The following is a 21,386-nucleotide window of genomic DNA, read 5'->3' on the forward strand; positions in this document are numbered from 1 at the left end:
CTGAAGGCAGCATTGACTATCTGAATAATAATGAAATGCAATTCAGATAGTTGTCACAAATTCTGCTAGCGTAATGAATTGCAGAAAAAAAGAACATCATTCTACTGAACGTCTAGCCCAAAGAACATGCTGTCTTAGGAACAAATAAAAACTTGGGGAAGGAGAAAACATTTTCTTCTTTTCCGTTGCTCAGTACAACATGAAAATAGATTATCCACCATTCATGACTGTGTATTACTAATTGGTATCTTAGAAGAGCTTGGAAACAGAGATGCATAATGATGGGACTGAACAGCCAGCGTACTCAGACCAGAAATCAGATGTTGCATTTATTGATATTTTCTCTGTGGCCTTTACTTTTCTGTGTTGCCATTGTAACTTCAGGACTGGATTCGCCAGCATTATTTAATACTACAAATTATCGTAATGACAGGAAAAAGTTCTTGAGTGACAAAATACAGACTTACTACCACAGTAAGTTCAGCTTTCAGTGACTGTCGAGAAAACTTGCAGCTGTATTGCCAAACTGCTGCTCTAGAAGTTTTGAATTACTTTTGGCTCAAAAAGGCCATGCTTTCATCCTTTGTGTAGGGTCTTGCTCCTGTATTTTGCAGTCTTTTTTAATCCTTGTATTTCTAGCCACTTGGTAAATGTTTTACTGTTTAGTTTTTGGTAGATATTTTTGTTACTAAATGGTTCATTGGACCAAATAAGAAATTAGACTTTTTTTTTTTTAAATTAAATTTACATCTTGCTTATGTGGTAGATATTAACAGTTCAGGGAACACCCAATGAGCACTAGAGTTTCTGCTTGTATTTAGTCTTGCTGTACATCAAGCACAAAGATTGGCAATGGCGGGTCAGACCAGAGGCTCGTTTAGCCCAATAACCTGTCTGTAACACATGAGAGCATATAATACTTCTAGAGTGCTCCCCTGTTCTCCGGCCACGAGTAGCTCAGGGACTTCCTGACTCAAACGTGGTTCTTTGCCTCTAGTAACAGATTTATCTCCTATGAGCTTCCTCTGAGCTGTGTAAACTTTCAGCATCCACAAAATCCCATGGGGAAGAAGTTTCACTCCTTAACTGCATGCTGCTTGAAGAACCCACTCCTTTCCTTGTTTTGAGCTTGGCTCCTGTTTATTTTCATGTCCCCTAGTTCTCGTATCGAATGCAGCAGCAAATGATTGGTGCCTGTAGAAAAGAACCATCTCTTGAGGTCTGAGGTGCTCAGTTCTGATACTTAACGTCCAGAACTACGTGGAAGTACAGTTCAGACTGTAGGTGCAGCTATAACTCCCATGAAGTCACTAACTGTATAGGGATCTTTAACCACACTCTTTCTCTGGGCAGCATGTAGCGCAGTGCCTTTTTTCAGGGAACACTAAGTCCAGCTGAGATGTTTCATGACCAGAGGTCCTGACAAATGCCCACTGTGCACACAATTTGACTGTATAAAGAACACAATTCACCCTGGCATATGCTGGATTTCATGTACATTTCTTTTGGGTAATTTCTGGGAAAGAAATATGAAAGCCCTACACGTGCAACCTTATGTCACATGGTGCTGCCGTACCTTAACTTGCAGACCAGGGAGAGCTGTTCTTTGTAGTCCTTCATTCTTAATTTTTTCACTACTGAAGAAGTTCTTACTCCCTCTTTCCCCTCAAACATTACAAGTATTAATAGATCTGAAGGATTTCCTTTTTTTGTTGTTTGTTTTTTTTTTTTAAGGTAATTCAATTGCTGTCAGTAAATATGTTTCTTCCCCATATCTAATCATCATTAAGTGGAAGAGTTAAATATGAGAATGGCCATCTAGACATGAGCAACTAGGAGACCACAGATGCCAGAGGACTCTCTAGAAAGGGAAGAAATCTATGCATGAACACCTGGCTGTAACATATTGCACTATATGTCAATATTATGAAGCAGTGCAGTATAGAAGGGGATCAGCCGATGACTCACAGTCCATGCTATATGCATGTAATTGGTCCTTTTGACTACCTCTGGTCTGATTATGTGTGCTGAATGCCCTTGAGTGATTGAAAGTATTTAGATGCCCTTCTGGAACACCTGCCCTGACTTGAATTGCAGCTGAAAGGATTCTGGTTTATATGCTGCAGGGTTGCTTTACAGTGTGAACAGAAGCACGGTAAGTGGGGATGATCAGGAGATTTCCTTCAGAAGTGCAGGTCTGGTCCAAACTGAAATGCAGTGTATACACTTAAGAGGCTTTCGAAGCATATGAATGTCCAGAAGAAGAGGACAGTCACATAAAGAGTCCTTCCCTGGTTTCAGCAAACTTTGCCCTTGTATACGCCAGCCTCGCTGAACGCATGCTTGCACTTTAACCTTGAGAAGGTAAAGACCTGAGGGCAATAAACAAGTTTACTACATTAATCAGTCTTTTGAATTTCACTGCTACTAATTGGCAGCTGTGACAATACACTTGTTACTCTGTTCCTAGATCATTCTTCTCAAAAAGTGGAAACGTTGAAATCCACAGTGAGTAAAGCTTTGAAGTGGAGCACAGTGGTCCTAGACAGTGTACATTGCAATGGTCTAGCCTAAAAGTACAAGTATAACAACATATTACTATATATTCATTTTGGAAGTTTAAAAAAAGAAAAATGGATTTTGACAAAATCAATAATGTAAGAAAACTTACAGCAGGGAGAAGGCAGGGTTTTGACTTAGGGAACTGTCCAAAGTGGGGGACACTCGTGTCGCAGTCTTGAGGTTGTGAAGCACAGCATGTTTTTCATAGTCACTTGGTTTCGGGGATGTCCAAGATGATCATGAAAAGCATCAGTTGTGATTTGGAAAGCTGTGTGAATTTAGATCTTTTCATAGATCACCATGCTAATATTATTACTCATTTCAAGTTGTGGGCTAGTTGTTTTGTACTGGTAGTTATTCTGCAACTGAGTTCTATAAATATTTAGCTTTCCCACCAGCACCACAACTTTCCTGATGCTTACTGAGTATTTACCTTTTGGCTAGTCTGTTTTTAATTTCTTTAACACTTAACTATTCACTTGGTACCTGTCACTGTGTAGAAAATACTTACGTTTAACAAGCCTATTTCCTGCTCAAGGCATAGGATACTTTAAATCTTTCTTTACAGTTCTGACTGTGAGACTCCGGTGGGTTAAAGAAATCCCATTACTTCCTCAGACTTTATGACAAGTGTGTCAGAGAAGCCATTTTACATACTTATTTCTCCTTTCAGCCACAAGAGCCTCACAGTACAACAGAAGAAAACTAATGCAAAAGGCAAGGTTAAAAGAGTGATAAAGTTTCCCAGATAATGTAATTGTTTCCTTTTTCTTCAGATGTAGGTGCAAGAAACTACAGGCATTTCTGTGCAGTTTATTACAACAAGAGCCCAGGGTTTGAGATTATCCATGGTTTGCTGGACAGGGTCATGCAGCTTCTGGAAGTACCACCAAATGAAGAGAATGGATATACAATCAAGGCAACTGAAGGTAAGGAAGACAGAGCTGCAGTGTACAGCAGAGGTTGTTCTGGAGCTCAAAGGAGCTACAATCTGAGGTGAACTTTTGGTTCTCAGCAGTAGGCACTAAGAATTAATATTATTATTATTATATATACTGTCATACTGCGGTATAAGTGAAAAGGCATTAACTGTATTCACTGACTGCAAAATGGGATTGCTGTCTTTCTGTCAGCTGTTCTGAGTAGTTTTATATAAATTGCGAGTTGACAGCTTTTTAAGGAGACTTACAGTGACGTGTATCCCATGAACTTCATGGACTGTTTACAATGAATTAGTCTGCTGATGCAAGGGTAGGTAGGAATTCACTGAATTGATGAATATGCCAGGTACCCACTGCATTCTCTTTGGCTAACAGTACCTGGAAAAGACAACTTCTTACACCTGATCTTTTAGTTTATAGCTTTATCTATAGCTTCTATTCATATGTACCTTTTATTTATATATTCATATGAAGATATATGCCTTATATATCTTTTATTCAAAGACCTGCTGTCTTTGAGACTGAGCCTGCTGCTTAGACAAGTATTTGTATAACAGCCCTCTTCCTTCTCCGTACAGGGCGAGCTGCACATGAATTAAAAATAACATCCTTAAGTGCAAAATCTGCTCTGTGTATGTGTATATGCATGTAAGAGAGAAAGCAAGCAGGCTGACCCCATTACTTCATTGAGAGACCGTAGGTTGATGCAAGACAGCATCAGCAACTAATGTATTCTGCTACCTAAAATAACAGCGTAGTAAATACAGTATAGAAAAGCAAGACTGCAGGGATAGCAGCTATGATTCTCCTTATACATCATGCATTGGCGTTCAGAGATACGAGACACTGACTCAAACTGACACTTGAAGAAGTACCTCCATTCTGCACTTACTGGAACAAGTGCCACTGACAGAATCCCTGACAACCTGACCGAGCTTACCTATTCATAGAACTTTAATGAAGAATTGTCAGGTGTCTCCCTGTTTTGCAGTGCGCTGCCAAGGTGCGAGACATAACACTTCAACTGGTCTCCTAGCACTTTAATGCATGTTTGTGTCATATATTGATGCTTTTTTTTCCCTCCTGTTTTTTGACAAAGTAGTATTTTGCTCAGTATTATTTAGGCAGACTATCAAAGGATTTATTAGAATATTGTTAATAGGATTCCCAGGTTGACCAGAGGAATGTTTAAACAATTGTACTTTTTGTTCTAATTCTACCAAGCACAGAACAGGTAATAGCAGAGCTTCTTATTTGGAAGGGGGCAAGGGGGGGTGTGTCATGGTTTAACCTCAGCCAGCAACTAAGCACCACCCAGCCGCTCACTCACTGACCCCTGGTGGGATGAGGGAGAGAATCGGAAGAGCAAAAGTGAGAAAACTCGTGGGTTGAGATAAAGACAGTTTAAGAGGTAAAGCAAAAGCCGTGCACGCAAACAAAGCAAAACAAGGCATTCCTTCACTCCTTCCCATCGGCAGGCAGGTGTTCAGCCATCTCCAGGAAAGCAGGGCTCCATCGCGCGTAACGGTTACTTGGGAAGACAAACGCCATCACTCCCAACGTCCCCCCCTTCCTTCTTCTTCCCCCAGCTTTATATGCTGAGCATGACGCCATATGGTGTGGGATATCCCTGTGGTCAGTCGGGGTCAGCTGTCCCGGCCGTGTCCCCTCCCAACTTCTTGTGCCCCCCCAGCCTGCTCGCTGGTGGGGTGGGGTGAGAGGCAGAACAGGCCTTGACTGTGTGTCAGCACTGCTCAGCAGTAACGAAAACATCCCTGTGTTATCAGCACTGTTTCCAGCACAAATCCAAAACACAGCCCCATACCAGCTACCGTGAAGAAAATTAACTCTATCCCAGCCACAACCAGCACAGGGGGTTAGAAGAGCCTCTAGGAGCTGAGTACTCCGCTGTCACTGAAGTCAAACCAAACTATTAGATTCCTATTCAAAACTCTTCTGTAGCTTGTTTTTGAACAGACATACCAAGAATTTGCTTTAGTACTGAAAATATTTGCAAGTGTTTTATATCCTGTACATTTCAATGATGTATGGCTGACTTCAAGAAACTGGGAAAAAGATCTCAAAGAATAATCTAAACACAATGAAGAAGTTATTTGTAGATACTAGTGCTGTTTAGTATTCCTGATGCTGTGGGATTTGTAATGCCTATTCAAAATCCCTGCACTCCCATGACATTACTCCACAATGCATTTAGTGTAAAGGATGGATTATGCCTTGTCATATGCAATATATTACAAGCAGTTTGTGGCTTTTGGCTATAGACACAAAAAAAAAGTGCCTACTATTTTCTGTTCCTCCAGTGATTCAGAAACTCTTCTGGGATGGCATGTAGATTCCTTGCAGTTCTCCTGACATTGCAGTTTAACCTTGGTAACAGTGGAGATGGCTGATACTCTAGTGCCATAGTGAATGCAGTGTCACTGCACCAACTTACTTAAAAGACCTTGACTGCAGAGATGGTTGACTGCAGAGATGGTTGGAAGTCAAAGTAGTGGGGGGGATTTGGTTTGGGGTTTTTTTTTTTGTTTTTTTTTAACTTGCTTCACAATATGTCAATTAAGCATGTGCGAGAGAGAAAATGTCAGCAGATGATGGAGTAAGGTCAATTGCCGAGTAAAAAAAAAAGATATCCTGTAACATCTTAAGAGACTGCAGCATACAAAAATAATTCAGAAGAACAGTGCAAGTTACTTCAGAGGTTTTAAATCAGGACATTATACATGGCATGGATTTTTAGATGCATCTTTATGGAGCACGCTTTTTTATTGCCTGTGCCAAATTAAGATTTGTACAGTGAGAAATGGGTTTATCCTATGACTCTGATTTGGAAAGATCCTAGGTACTTCTGCTGTGTGTGATCTTAAGCAAAACTTGAGACTAGTAAGCAACACAGTGTAAAGGTAGGGGTTTAGTCCAGTTGTTTTTATTCCTTGTGTAACTGATTAAAATAGTTCCAGTGATTATTGGAAAAGAATCCAGGAAAAAATGTTGTTTTAAATGAGCAACAAAGAATAGACAGAGCTGTATTTGGCACATATTTGCCTCTTTTCCAGATTCTCTTTGAAAAATGAAATGCCTGTACTATAGTCCTGTTTGGTCCATATGTGCAAATCATGGTTATTTAAGCTCCTTCTGTTCTACCAACACCTAAGTGCCCTGTGATTTGACCTTAAGGTCAGAGCCTTTTTGCCTTTATAGCAACACCTGTGAAAGAAGTACAGATGCTAGAAAATATGGGTGAAATTGTGATGTTCCCCTGGCCTTTGCACTATGCTTTGGTGTAATCTGAGCTAGGTAGTAAATGGAGAAGAGCTGTTTAGAGCAGCCTTAAGGAGGAGAGGGGTTTGAGTGACTGAATTCAAGGATTTCAACATACATTTGGCACTCGATGCTTTTCAGTTTCTTAAAGTTAATAATGGAACCATTTTTTCCTTATTACCACTCAATATACAAAATTATAAAGTTTAAGACAGACCTCTGAAATACTACACATTGTTTTAAAATGCACAGAATGGACTTTTTGATGCGTTAGTGAATCCTACAATTACTAGCCTAGAAAAGCATTTTGGTTTTTTCTTTGTTTTATAGCACAGGCATCCATAATCAAACATAGATTGAAAAGAGTACAATTATTGCATCAATCCTCAAATTTGTACGTGCTCCATAATAAAAATTTTTGCATAAAACTCCTGAAATTTTAGCCAGTTCCATACCATTAGTAAAATTTAAAGATCAGTATGGATGTGTATGATTAGGAGGTAAACAAAAATCAAACTTTAAGCAATAAAAATATGGGTAGAAAGAGCCAACAAGTTTGGTCATATGTGGCCAGGTAATTTTATTTAATAAAATTATTTGAGTTCACTTTCATTGGTTTCAGTTGCCTCTAGTTTTCAATTCAAGGGCTTCTGATATTTATATTGGTATTCTTAATTTCAAATTTTAATCTCGGTAGAAATGGATATGTTTTCTGCAATGTTTTGGTCATCTTGTGCTTCTAGATGACCATCCGAGATGACTATTTTCTTCCAGAAATCAGGACCGTGATCACAGGAGGTGATGTTAATCATGGGATTTGGGTCCATAGGAAAGTCTTACTTAGGCTAAAAAGAATGAAAAGGGCTTAGTAAATACTGACAGTGGATTCAGTAAATACTGACAGTGGATTCTATATTGCAGTCTTCAAAGGAGTGGTGTGAAGTGTAAGGTATAATTATCCTCGCTCACATTATAACAGTTGGAATGACTGTTCCTTATCTAAGGAAAGAAACCCTGGTTTTGCAGTACCTTCTGAGAGTCTCTGTACTTGGCAAATGGAAGTTAATTGGGCACAAACTGCTTGAAAAGGGAAAATAATATCCATATTTTATGAAAATGAAGCCATTTGACAGGTTCACAAAAGATGTTAATGGTAAATCTGTGCATCGATGCTGCTTCGCTGTCTGCCCCACTGCCTTCCGTGACAAAACTGATATTTGATGAAATAGTATTCCTTCATGTGAAAACAAACAATCCCTGAATAGTGTGAGCTTGTGACATGAGCTACTTTTTTTGTACATTGATTCTTGTGAATTTCAGTGAACTCTTGGATTTTTTTTTTTTTATTTTTATTTTTTTTAGAAACTGTTCATGCCATTCATTCTTTTAGGGTAATCAACAGCTTAGTAAAGCTGGGAAGTCAGCCTGTTTGTGTTCAACATAAATGTGTACTTAATAAATGCATACTAAGTCTTGCTTCCTTCAGTAATTGACAGTTGTCTTTCAAGAAAAAAAAAGAAATTGTACTCCCTTCTTTTTACTGCCCTTCTTTAATTAAATGAAAGGTGTGGTAAAGTGTAGAAAATTTTAATTCCACAGTAAATCATAGTAATAGCTTCTCATTTAGTAAGGTTTAGCTGTGAAATTAGAGGTGTAATAGTTATCTCCATAACTAAGAACATCAATAAACATTTGCTTTTATAATAATAATTATACAACAAACAACTTTCAAAAAAAAAAGAGTTAGACTGAGTTAGACTGTGTGAACCTTAATTCACAAGACAAGAGGAGGGAAGTCTGGGACTAATTCTGAGTTACATGTATAGAATTGCACCCCAGCATCCATCTCTGGTGATCAGTTTAAATTGGGAGACTGTAATATACACAGATGTTTAGTACCCGTGTTGAACTTGGCATTATTAATACCTGTTTTATTTTAAGGAACTGTAGCTTGATTGCTCTTAATGGCAATCCTGGCCTTTCAGTTGCCTGTCTTGGCAGCCATTGCATCGTTCCTGGATGTCAATAATTGTGTATTTACTCATAGATAACTAAAGGAAATGTGCCAATTTTACTATGAAACCTCCAAATATCATTTGTGACATACTAGAAGATATCAGTCAATTCTTATTCCATTTATTTGGCATTCAAAAATAGATACTTTATATTGCATCCTTGTAATTGTATTTATCTACCAAACTTGTAATTTGGAAGACAATAATCAGATTTATTTGACAACATCTGTTTTCAGTAAAGACATACCAGCTGGTAACTGACTGTATTCTAGTCCTCTGAATTTCACATGTGCCAATTCCCAAATAATTTTTTTTCCTCACCCAGGATCAATCTAGATCATCCACCTTGGAATACTGGCACCACACTAACAGTGTTCGAGTACTACAGAATTCCCGGTGTTGTTACTATAAGTTAACAGCAGCAGGCAGGATATTTGCTTTGAGAATGGCACCAGAATTCTGGTGCCTAAGACTCCTAACAGCTCAGAAACATCCTAGTCCCAGTAGATGTAATCAAACATAGTCTTGATTTTTTCAGTGGACTGGAAGACACCTTATTATAGTCAAGAATAACCTTTTTTTCCCCAGATGAAAGAGAAATATTTATTAAAACCTTACACATTTCTGTCTCACATAAAAAGTTCAGCCAGTCTTGTTAGCAGATGAGAGTACTTTGCCTACAATTTGTTTCCAGTATTCTTAAAAATCTTTCTAATGCTGTCTTTATTGCTGCCAGTCATTGATCTTTCCTAAACTATTCAGTTTCCGTGAGGAATTTTCAGCCACTGTTATTAATCATATTTTATGAAGTGCAATTTATTCCTCTCATATTTGTCTGTAAGTAGCTTTTCTGATTTTTTGACCACTTTCACTTCAGCACTAAATACGGACAGGGTTTTAGCCAAAAGTGTTCCCAGTTTTTGTTGTGAAACTAGTACTACTCATTCATCAAATAAATTGTTCTTGAAGATCTCCCAATCTTCCACTCCTAGTTCTCTGTTTAGTTTCTCAACACCACCACCCCACCCCACCCCGTTTCATGAATTAACACTAAGAGGTAAGGACAGTTATTTGAAGTCTGACTGATTTTAGTACTTTTAAATGTATTACCCTAATTCTGCAAGGGGTTTCAGGAGTCCAGCGCTGATCATTACAATGGCTTAATTATAAGCTATCTTGCAACACTGAATGTTTGACACTAGTTCTTGTGGCTTTTTCCAGTGCTGCCCACTGCTTTGAGATCGTGGGAATTTCTAATTAATTTCTCATCTTTTTCTCTTGAGCAATTTTCCCTGCAGCATCAAGGGAGCCTAGTTAAGAACTACAGTTCTAACAACTCAAAATGAAATTAAATTATCTAATAAAATGGGTGTGGCTGCTCATGTAACATCCCTTTAATTGTCTGTTATCTCTGCTCTTCATTTCCTTCCTGTAAATACAGGATTTCAGATTTATAGGAACTAAATCCCTACAAACTTAGGCCAAGTTTATTTCTGTCTTACCAAGTATCTTCCCACACCAGTGTTGATGCCTCAAATTTGGTTGTAACCGTTTTAACACCCAAGGAGGTACATGGCAAAGATATGAACCAGGCGAGTTACTTATGTTATTTCATTAGCCAAAGTGGGAGCTTGTGGTGTCTGGAGTTCCTCCAGATAAACCTCATTTGTCAAAATCTGACAGTACGCTGTACCACTGGACATCTCAGAGGTGTCTTACTGTTGCAAGTGATGCAGTTATGCCAAGCAACACTGAAATAGTTTGTGGCAAAACCCATGGTTTGTTTCTGGAAATAAGCCTCATTTCATTAGCTTTGTGTTAGACAGTTGATCTTTATTATGAAAAGAGAGGCTATCAGAAGTGGGTTTGAGGAGGGCTTTTTCCATTCCTGTGGTCATTTCAGCTCCTCATCTGAAAGTTTTTAAATGTTCCTTCCCAATAACCTTCAAATACAATGTTTGCACAAACTCATCCCCACCCACCCCCCAAAAAAAAAAAAGATGTATCAGGTAGAGGAAAAGTACATTATTTTAGCACTGCACAGGATAATAAAAGGTTTGACAGGCTTAGATTTGTGTCTTTTAAACTTTCATCACCAAATTATGTTTGGCATGCTTTTTCCCCCCACATATGAAATTAAAAAGTTAAATTAAGAGAACAAAGAACATATTGTTTCTCAAATGCAGAATATTATTTCAGAAGAAACTGCTTTGAATTGACTCATTTAGAAGTATGTTTCCTATCATATAATGGTGGAAGGAAAAATCTGTGGTAACTGCAAAAAATATTCTGGGGAGGGGTGTCAAGTCAACTTGTAAAGAGACGCAAGCTATCTTATCTTCCTCTTTTTGCAAGTACTAGCTAATAAAGATTACAAAGTTTTTCTTCCCATTACATTTATTCTGACAGATTAGGGATGCTCCAAGAAGTAGTAGCGTTTCTCCTGACAGACTTTTCGTTTTCTACCAGTTTCTGTCAACTCCCAGAACCATCTAAAACACTGGCATTTGTGTTCCTGAGCTCAAGGTGTTATTTCTTCTCCCTGCCATTAAATCTTTGCTATTCTGCTGTTCCTTTACTGGGGAGGCCTCTTCAGAGTTTAATTCTTTTTTTCCCCCACCAAAGGCAACTACCTTTTTTAATCAAACATCATAACAAGTCTAACAGATAAAAATCTTCCTTGCATCAGGAGTTTTAAACGTCTGGCACAGCTTACATTCTATAATACACAATTAAGTCCCTTCCATTTTTTCTGTCTGTCTCCTTACATTTTGAAACAGAAAATTGTTTCTTAATCATAAACTGTATTTTCAATGTTGCAAAGCCTTCTCTAGAAAAGAAACGATTCATCCAAGGCAGCAGCAGAAGTAGCAGCAAATTGCACATCTCCCTTCTCAGTGAACAGGGGCGGCGATCGAAGCAGCGGGGGTCAGGGTGCAGGTCTGGTTGCACTGGCTTCTCTGGTGAAGTGCTACACTTGACCAGTGCCACAGCTCCATCCTTCGATTCCGTTTTCACCTCCTGCACAGCCTGCTATGGCTAGAGGCCAACTAAGTGTCTGTATGCTTTCATTTTCACTACAATATTAATATTAATGCTAGCAATTGCGATCATGTTGAATTTATAGCTCATAGTTCAGCAGTTCTCTGATCTGGTTTGATTTTTGAAGTGTGATATGGAGGCAGAGGGGCAGTGCTTCAAATTTAGTCTTACATACATTTTCTAATATTTATTTATGCAATAAAACTTTAAACAGGAATTTGCAAGATTTTGGCCGAAACTTTTAGATCAACGTGAATGCAGGATCCTAAGATTAGTGTTGCTGTTGCCCGTGGTGGAGGAGTTGACTTTACCTTTGCTTACGGTGCACGTGTTAGAAAACCGTAGATAGCAAAGAAATGCTGAGCTAGCGCAGACTCAACCCAGCACATGTGCTGGGCACGGATCCTCCTTGTCTGGGTCCAGAAGCAGAATAGCCGTATTTGTTGTAGACCCGGTATTGCGTCTGGTCCTGGGCTGGCTCACATTCAAGCCAGTTCAAGCATTTCTGTTCCTGACAGTGCAGCCATGTGCTTCAGCCACAAGGCGTTGGTTTGCGACAGAAATCTTGGTTGCTAAAACTAAGTGATTAACAGTTCCAGTGACTGCTGAGATTCATTGTTTAATTATGTATTATTCCATGCTAGTTTGTCAAGTCATTTTCTAAGAGGCATGAAATGTGGTAGCTGTGGAAAATAAAAAAAATAACAGCCACCTGATATTATGCATCTCAGCAAGTAATGTCAAGTCATTGGGAGGGGAGGACAGCTTGGTCTAGGACATGAAGTGAATAAACAACATGCAAACTAAATACGACATACTAAAGTAGACTTGCAGACTGACTTAGTGCGGGTTCTTGCTATTCTCTAATGCTTGTATGAAAGCAGAGATGAAAAGCTGAAGTCTGCTGCCTTACTGTGCGTACATAGAGTAAGTTACACCCCCTACCATAAAGAATATGGTTTATTGTTTCCTAGTTTCTGACAGATTCTGATGTTTGCAAGGATGAATTATTCCTTTAGATATTTAAAGAGGGATAAAAAGTCATGGAACAGAAAAAAAATTCAGGTTTTCAGTATTCAAAGCTTTGTGTTCTCTAACTCAAGTGAAATAGCAAGACATCTTAAAAAAAAAAAGCGCTTTATTTGGGATTAGGAATTCTCTAGTTTTATAAGTAGCTGTGACACAATATCAGCTTAGGTTTGTGACTTTTAGACAGGACGAAGTATAACATTTCAGATAAATCAGATAAAACTGGCCTAAAAGCAAAGATTAGCTCTGTAATGGTAACTCTACAGTGCAGCTAAACTCCAGTGTAGAATTGCTGTTTCTCACAACTGCCACACAAATGCAAATTTATTGAGCTTTATACACAAATACTGATCTCTAGAAAAATACACAGAATTTGATAGATTTCTTTCTAGGTTTATTTGGGATTGAATTCTCTAGTTTTATAAGTAGCTGTGACACAATATCAGCTTAGGTTTGTGACTTTTAGACAGGACGAAGTATAACATTTCAGATAAATCAGATAAAACTGGCCTAAAAGCAAAGATTAGCTCTGTAATGGTAACTCTACAGTGCAGCTAAACTCCAGTGTAGAATTGCTGTTTCTCACAACTGCCACACAAATGCAAATTTATTGAGCTTTATACACAAATACTGATCTCTAGAAAAATACACAGAATTTGATAGATTTCTTTCTAGGTTTCCTACTTCAGATTTTCTGTATGTATTATTTAAGCAGCCACCCTGGTGCCCCAGCACTGAATATGTGAAATCCTGTTACCCAAAACGTCTGCTTTCCTTAGCCTCAGCATCCACCCAAATATTACCCTCCATTAGGAAAGGCAGGAACACAGTGATTTTACCCAAATGATCTTCAGTGTCCGACACTGCCATAATCCTGAGAATAACACAGGCGAGTAAAGAGGAGCTCCAAACCTATTACATTCTTGAACCACTTCCCAACACCCAGCAACACCGAACACTCTCTGTTAAAGCTCCCGGGGCACTCTACAGCAAGAACGAAAAATAAATCTAGGCTAAAAGTCTGTGTTGGTCTCTGTTCTCAAGGCAAATGAAGGAAAGCGACTGCTAGCTGCACCAGTCCCCAGTTCATCACTGCAACACACTTCAACGTGACTAACAACAGTTGACTCTGGACCCAAGCAGTATTATGATTATTTCCACGCTGCTGACAGCGTATTGTAAGTTTGCATTTGTAAAACAACATCACTGATCCCTAAATAGTTTTAAATATAGTCAAATACAGAATAGAATATATTCAGTTGTAGATGAGGGTTCTTAGGAGATAGAAGAATTAGTTTTTCCTCACACCCTCCCTGAGATACAAGTCAATAAAAATGCAGCCATTGACTTAGTTGTGACATGAGAAGATGATTAATTGACTGACCCCTGCAAATTTGTGGATGATTCTCCATATTCCCTGACCTCATTGTCTGCACAAGGACTCTAATATTCAGCTCTGGTTTTGGATATCCAGTGTACCAGTCGAGGTAAATAATTGATTGTCCCTTTACCCTCTTCTGCTATGCCCTGTATGTGGAGGCTTTTGAAAAAAACATGGGAAGAAGTCAGGATGAAAGGTGTCCTTTAGACAGAGGACATATTCATGTCATACAGATATTTCTTCTGTCATCTTTTCAAGCATTAATTATTTTCTTGGATTTGAATTTCCTGACGTGTCATTACAGGTAGGTATGATCTGGGGAGTGGAGGTTGTTCTGACGTGGCTTTAGTCAGGAGTTAAAAACCAGGAAACTAAGTTAATAAATATCCCACTGATCCCACAGCATGTTTTTTCTGGGCATGAGAGTATGTGGGGGAAGAACTGCTGACAACGAGCAATTGGTCTCTCAGTATGTTCCAAAAATCATGTGAGATTTGAGATGTCTGTGATTTTAAAAATTAGCTGAAGGTAAATCATCTCATGACAAGCTACAATTTTGAGGTTGCTTTGCAAGAGGTTCTGGGAGCCTGACCGCACTGCGTACATGAGCAAGAAAAAGTAGTTGGCTTTTAAAATACTGACTGGTCTGACAGTGTCCTGTGACTTCGCATTTGAGTGTATCTGGCAAAAGAAGGAATTAGTTGAAAATGTGAAGAACCTGATCCTAAAAAGAAAAACAACATCTAGCCTCACAAAACTAAATTCCATCCAATGTAGCACAGGTAAAACACTTCGCCAGGTGAGTCAGGATCAGGTAGTGAAAGGGCAGCTGGAGTGACTAAGGGGATGGGGAATTAAGATGAAAGACTTCAGAGGCCAGATGAGCTCTGCTCTATTACCTTCTTAAGCTTCAGCTTCCTATGTTCCTTCAAATTATAGGAACGAACGAGTGGGTTTGAAGGCTTAGTGCAACTGTAGGCCTATAATACTACTTTAATCTATTTCTTTTTGAAAAGGAGGGAGAGTAAGGTAGAGAAAAGAAACTGTGCAAGGTGTTTGACAACAAAGAGTGCAGGGAACTCGGAGCTCTTTGAGGGTCAATTAGCCAGAAAATGTGCTAAAGACTACATGCTCTATTGGATTATTGGCCAAAGAATTACCCCAAAGCAATCAAAGTGGCCCTGTTGCCTGAATACAGAGCGGCAATTACAGATTTTGAGGACATGCTACAGAAGCTTTAATTAAAGGTATTACTTCTGCATCACTGAACATTGGAAATTAAATTCTTACTTGCAGCCACGAGAAGTAGCTTTTGTCTTTCGCTTGCGAGTAGTATGTCAGCGTAAGACACGGCTGGCTTTGGCATCTCTTCTTTAGGAACGCATATTGTATTTCACCCCACCCCTTCTCGTAACTACCAATTATAGTGTTGACATATTAAGAGGTGGATTTCCATTGCTAGACCTTCTGGCTTCCTCTGGCATTGTATAGGTCTCTATCATCAAGGACAATATGATCTCTGACTACATTTCAAGGTGAAGTTTATGAAGTACTATTTGTGTGCAGAGCAAAAAGGATTAACTATATCAAGAGTGATAAATCTGTTATCCTTAAAACGGATGGTATAGTAAACTACAGTTTTTAAATGAATTTTGGCTCTCGATGTGCTTGATGTTACAACCAACTAGACCTACAAGAGCAGCCTTTCAATATAATTGCACCGGCAGCAAACGCGGTCCCTTCCTAGCACACCTACTGATGATGGTGCCTCCAAGTGTGCTCTGGTGGCTGCTTGACTTGTGAAAGCTTTCTTCAGGAAGACCATGCTCTTCACAACCATAGCGTTCTTGATGATATTACATACAGAGATGGGAAAAACTACTGTCAGCTTTGAGCTCCTGCTCAAAAGCTGCAGGTCACAGCTGCTAACTTTTCTGGGAAGGCACCCTTTGGACTCCTTTTGGCATCAAGACTTTATTGAAGCTTTAGAGCACTGGGCTTCAGCTTATGGTGCGATTTATTCAAACGAGATAATAGCGCGTGCATTTTTTTTGCTGATTCCCCATATGTGCAAATAGCGTACACACATCTTTCATACAGCCTTGACTCTCGCTCTAAAGTTTTATACTTCGAGAGTTGACATGATAGTCCAGTCCATAACAGAAGCGTTGCTAGAAATCTAAAACACCATTGCTATTTACTTGATAATACAAGAAACACGCAAATCAGGAAACAAAAAAATCCTTACCTTTGGTTCCTGGTTGTTTTGACAAATCCTCTGGTTTGCTGTCCTGCTCTGCGGGTTGCTCAGGTCCTCCTGCACCCATGGCTTGTCCTCAGCACAGTGAGGTTCCCCCAGCTCAGGTCTCCTTTTCTAGTCGTGGTTGGTCCCCCGGTCAAAGCATTCCCCCCAGCTGCAAAATGCTCGTTTCTCTTTTCCCCCCTTTCTGCTCAGATTTTTCATGTTTCTCCTGAGTTTTTTCTTACTTTATGTGCTTCCCTTTCAATGTCTGAATTTTTTGACCTGAAATTTATATTTGCTCCAAATTCTCGTGCCCTGGCAGGGATACATGGACCAACAACAGCCAGTCTCAGGCGTGAGCCAACTTCCTTCCCTTACCACGTGTGTGGTCAAAGGGGGAGTCACCAAGATGAGGAAGACCTTAGATCCCCCATCTGTGGGATGCAGTCTGGAGGCCCTTTTGGCAGGCAGGAATACACTTTGAAGCATTCTGTAGTGCAGCCAATTATCATAATAATAGTTTCATTATTAACCAGAGTTCATAAACTCTCTGTAAACCTATTCCTCGGCTCATGTTTCTTTGGCGCAAGAGCCAAGTGTTAGCTGGACAGATGGGGACCCTAAAGCTTTTAACAGGTTCTTTCATTTTTGTTTGCTTATTGTCTGATCTCTTCCAGTCACAGAACTATACCCTGCAAGTGCCATGTCTGCAAAGCACCGGGCACGCTAGTGACTGCGCTGTGAAGTAACCGACATTTCAGGGTTAGCTTAACTAGAAAGGGGGAAGGTGATTTGAAGGTCCTGCTTCCTGCACTTCGGGGAGCCAAACGTTCCCACTTGATATTAATTCTGTATTTACCTCTTCACTGCAAGGAAGCGCAAATTAAAATAAATAACATCATGGTCCAGCATCAGTTGCTGCATATGAGACGGCAAATGCGGCTGACCGCCTCACCCATAGCCTGGAGCAGCGGATTCAGAGCCACACTGAATGTGCGGTTTCATGGGAAAGGCTTCAGCCAAATTAACAGCTTGTCCCACTCTCCTCCCCTCTCCAGGTGGAAAGCCACCCACCTCCCTTTTGGCGGTGGCGATTCACTGATTCAGTTCACTTGTGTTACGAAGCTGTGCTGTAAGCTCGTGGTAAGAAGGGATAAATTTTATCGGTGTTAAGATTCTAGCTAACGTAACTCTTCACTTTATGCCATAATCGTTAAGCCATTTCATAGCTTCCGATATAATGTCATGAATTGCCATCAGTTTTCAAAATTTATCACAAATGCGTATTATTTAGTTAAATGCAAGGGAACTTCTACTGAAGTTAACCTTCTAGGGAAGGTCAGTAGCGGTGGATGTGAGGGTCGGGTAAGGCTTCAAGTCCGCCCGCTGCCTGTCCACCTTCTGCCTAACTTCTGGCCGGGAGACCGACAACTGGTGATGCCCGGATAGCAGAGCATTTCTTGTGCCTGAACACATAAAATTGTTTCACGCAATGGGAAGCGGCACAGACCTTGGAAACTGCCTTTGATAGATTGACTGAGTGCAGTATTATTTTACACCCCATCCAGATGTCTACAACGAGTTTAAAAACAGTTAAGTCTCATGATATAATTGGGCCTAGATGTGCAAGAAGATAAAGTAACTTTCCCAAGGCTACACACAAGGCAGCTCAGAACAACAGACAAGTCAGACTCACAGCTTTTTAACTAACCATATTGTCAAAGCTCTTTTTTCCTATAATTTTATAGTGGGGTACCATGCCAACGTTATTAACTTCTGCTTGGTTCTTGCTCTTGTCCCAGTTTAAGCTTACAGTCAGATTTCTAAAAGAACGTCACTGTGTGCCGCTCACATCCTTGGTACAATACCAGCTTTATTCACAAATAGGAAAGCCTTTATCACGAACTACAAGGGTACTTTATTTTTAGGTTATGTTTTCACCCACAATCTGCAGAGTGATCTGTACATGTGGCGGTTTGTTTCTTTTCTAAATTTGTTTCGTCAAGTTTTATTTTAACACTTGTTTTGAATGGTGCAGCTTGGCAGTGGCAAGTGTCTGTTTGGCTAGAGTCATGTGCCAGTAACATCCAGGGGCTAGACAATTTCACTTTTGTATGTCCAGTGTAAGTAGTTGGTTTGCGCTCGTAGCTAAGACTGGAACTCGATGATTTAAAAGATACTGGTTCTGAATATTTTTTTAAAACAGCCTTTAGGTAATGTTACTGTGACCGTTTACTCCTGCCGTCAGATTTCACAAGGCAGCCAGAATTGGAGTACACGTTTAAGTTAATTTGCACTTGCAGCAAGTTGGACAAGAAAAAGACCTAATTGCTGTTCTTATTCTTGTAGCTGCAAGTTACGACTACAAACCTCACAGGAGACACTTCTTAAATGAACTATTTCCATTGGGGAGCTAACAAAGAATATATCTCTGGGCTTGACCGCTAGTGATGAGAGTGTCATGAAAATGTTCCTGAGGTTTGAGGTTAATTTGGCCCTTTATTGCCTTTTTTAAATAGCTCCTTGTAAACGCAGTAAAATGTCCTGGGCTGATCCTGAACCTTACATGGCATTTGGAGCAACCAGAGAGTAAGTTGCCATTAGGAAATTCTTGCAACCCTTTTGCGGGATGCGGAGGATGCTGAAGGGCTGAGTGCCGTGTCGGTAGCAGGCAGGGAGCAGGACTGGAAGCAGCTCCTCAGCTGCTGTCTTCGTACTGGCACAGAAGCAAGTAGAGCGGGGACGTTTCTCATCCACACTGATGCAACCTCACGCATGCCCAATAACCAGCTCGTCTTGTAGAAGATGCTTCGTTGGATTTTAGCCTATTGAGATAAAGATGCAGAGCAAGGGGTGAGGGCAGGGAAGCTGACTGGTCCCCGACGCTGTCCCTTGCTGACTTCTTTAACTTCTGAGTGGAAATCTAGTAAAGGCCCCTTCCCTCTCTGCAAGGGCAGTAGCATTAAAAACGTGGAGGCAGCTTTCTGCAGGAGGATCTGTAGGATTCAGTGGCCTTGTTTTCATCCTCTCCCCTTTCCTCCTTTGAGTTCACAGCATCGCCTGCAGCACTGCTCGCTGGAGGTCCTGTGCACTGTGCCTTGCCTCCACACACTTGTTATGAAAGAGGTGGCTTCAGAAGGAGCAGCTTGCTGGTTTGGTTTTGCCTTTTGAAGGGCTATCAGGTCACAATGCCACTCACCTCAGGACAGAGACAAAAAAAAAATGCAAGCGTAGCTGCTATAGACAAGCTTGAACGTATTGCTGGTGCAGCCACCACGCACAGGTAAGCTCCCAAGTAGGAAAGGCTTTCCGTGAAAAAAGTCTGCACAGCTCCTCCAAGTTCTTCATGGCCGATTCAACTACTTTTTTTTTTCTTTCTTTCTTTTTTTAAAGTCCCAAATAACATTTGAAACCTGGGGCTTGGTTTGAGGTAAGAGGAAGATGACCTTCGACTTCCTTTGAGTTGTTCGTTGTTCCACAGTTTTACAGTATACATGAAACTGCTTAAAAGCTCTTCTCCAGATGAGGACTGTAGGTTGTTTTTAATTGTGTGACACGTAATCAAGCGTGACATGCCTACTTACCCCTTAGATGACAGCAAGCTTTATTTCCTTAAACAGAGTAAGGTGGGAAACATTCAGGTGTTAAACAGCCTTTAGGCCTGCAAAAGTTCTTCATTTCAGTAGCCCTCTGACTCGACTTACCTGTGCTAATTTCTATCATCACAGGAGTAACTCAGTCAAAACAACCGGAGTGTGAAAAATGCCCACGCTTCGGGCTTCACATTTTATTTTTAACTCAGAGTGTTTCCTCGTTCCCTATCGATCGTGACAACTGTTAATGCAAGAAAGTGAGAGCCCTTTCTTAGCATCTCAGCACAGAGAACGGTTTAATACTGACAGCTTTGTTCTCCATGTTGAATGCCTATTGACTTCTTTGGCCCGGAGAAACATTGATTTTTCTCTCGCTTTCTTTACAGGCTCTGCTTTCTTTCCTGGTCGCTGCGCTGAGATCTTTGCCAAAGGTCAAAGCGTTGGGAAACTTGGAGTCCTACACCCCGATGTTATCACCAAGTTTGAGCTCACCATGCCGTGCTCTGCCCTAGAGATCAATATTGAACCCTTCGTGTGAGGACGGGACTTTTATCCTCCTACAGCCATCCGCTGTCACATGCAGCGCCCTCTGCTCTTTTGTCTTTCTCTGCGGGGGACATCTGCTTACGCTTTTATATTCCAATAAACTAGAAAAACAGAGCCTGGCTAAATATGTTCCTTACAGTGCAATTTGGCTAGCTTCTGCAGGGTAAGAATGTGGCATCTCGGACTAGACCGTGCCCTCAATATTTTTAAAGGGCTGGGGGGGGCGGGGGGGGGGACGGACAAAGAAGTTGGGTAAAAGCCCAGTGTTTTACAAGAGAAATGTAATGGCAGAGCACATGATTAGTTTTCAAAATCAGAAATGTTCCACAGACACAGCTCCATACTGTAACTGATTATGGCTGCATAACAGGAATCTCATTCTTTTCTTATTGCATGAAATAAGATAATTGATTAGAGCAAATGTTGAGTGAATGTGAGCAGAACTAAGGAGTTGAGCTTTTATTCTGTACGGTTGTCATGTGCTCATCAATGGCTGGGGGAGGAAAATAAACTTGTTTCATGAAAACCAGAGCTATTTTGTAAGCAAGATATGTGTAATATCTGCTTCCCTACTCCAGACATAACTGTTGATCCTTTATCATTCTAAATTCAGAAAGGGGAGGGGGTGGAATTGAATTTTTTCACGGTTGATGTAAGCCTAGTGGTTTTTGAAGCTCCAAACCAAATTGGGGAAATGCATTTAAGAGCATATGCCAGTGGTCTTTTGCATGAAGAGCTGAAAAATATCAAAGCCTT

At 40.2% G+C, this 21,386-nt stretch overlaps 1 protein-coding gene across 1 annotated transcript in view; it reads left to right on the forward strand.

Moving 5' to 3' along the window:
- The window catches only part of FARSB (phenylalanyl-tRNA synthetase beta subunit), a 42,038-nt gene extending 20,887 nt beyond the window's left edge, over window positions 1–21,151 (forward strand). The window contains exons 16-17 of the mRNA XM_009276636.1: window positions 3,339–3,491; window positions 20,471–21,151. Of these exons, the coding sequence (XP_009274911.1) occupies window positions 3,339–3,491; window positions 20,471–20,622 (305 nt within the window). The 3' untranslated portion in view covers window positions 20,623–21,151. The remainder of the gene's footprint in view (window positions 1–3,338; window positions 3,492–20,470) is intronic.
- Window positions 21,152–21,386: the final 235 nt, after the last annotated feature.

The sequence above is a fragment of the Aptenodytes forsteri genome, unplaced genomic scaffold (genome assembly GCF_000699145.1).
Source record: "Aptenodytes forsteri isolate BGI_AS27 unplaced genomic scaffold, ASM69914v1 Scaffold1, whole genome shotgun sequence".
NCBI lineage: Eukaryota > Metazoa > Chordata > Aves > Sphenisciformes > Spheniscidae > Aptenodytes > Aptenodytes forsteri.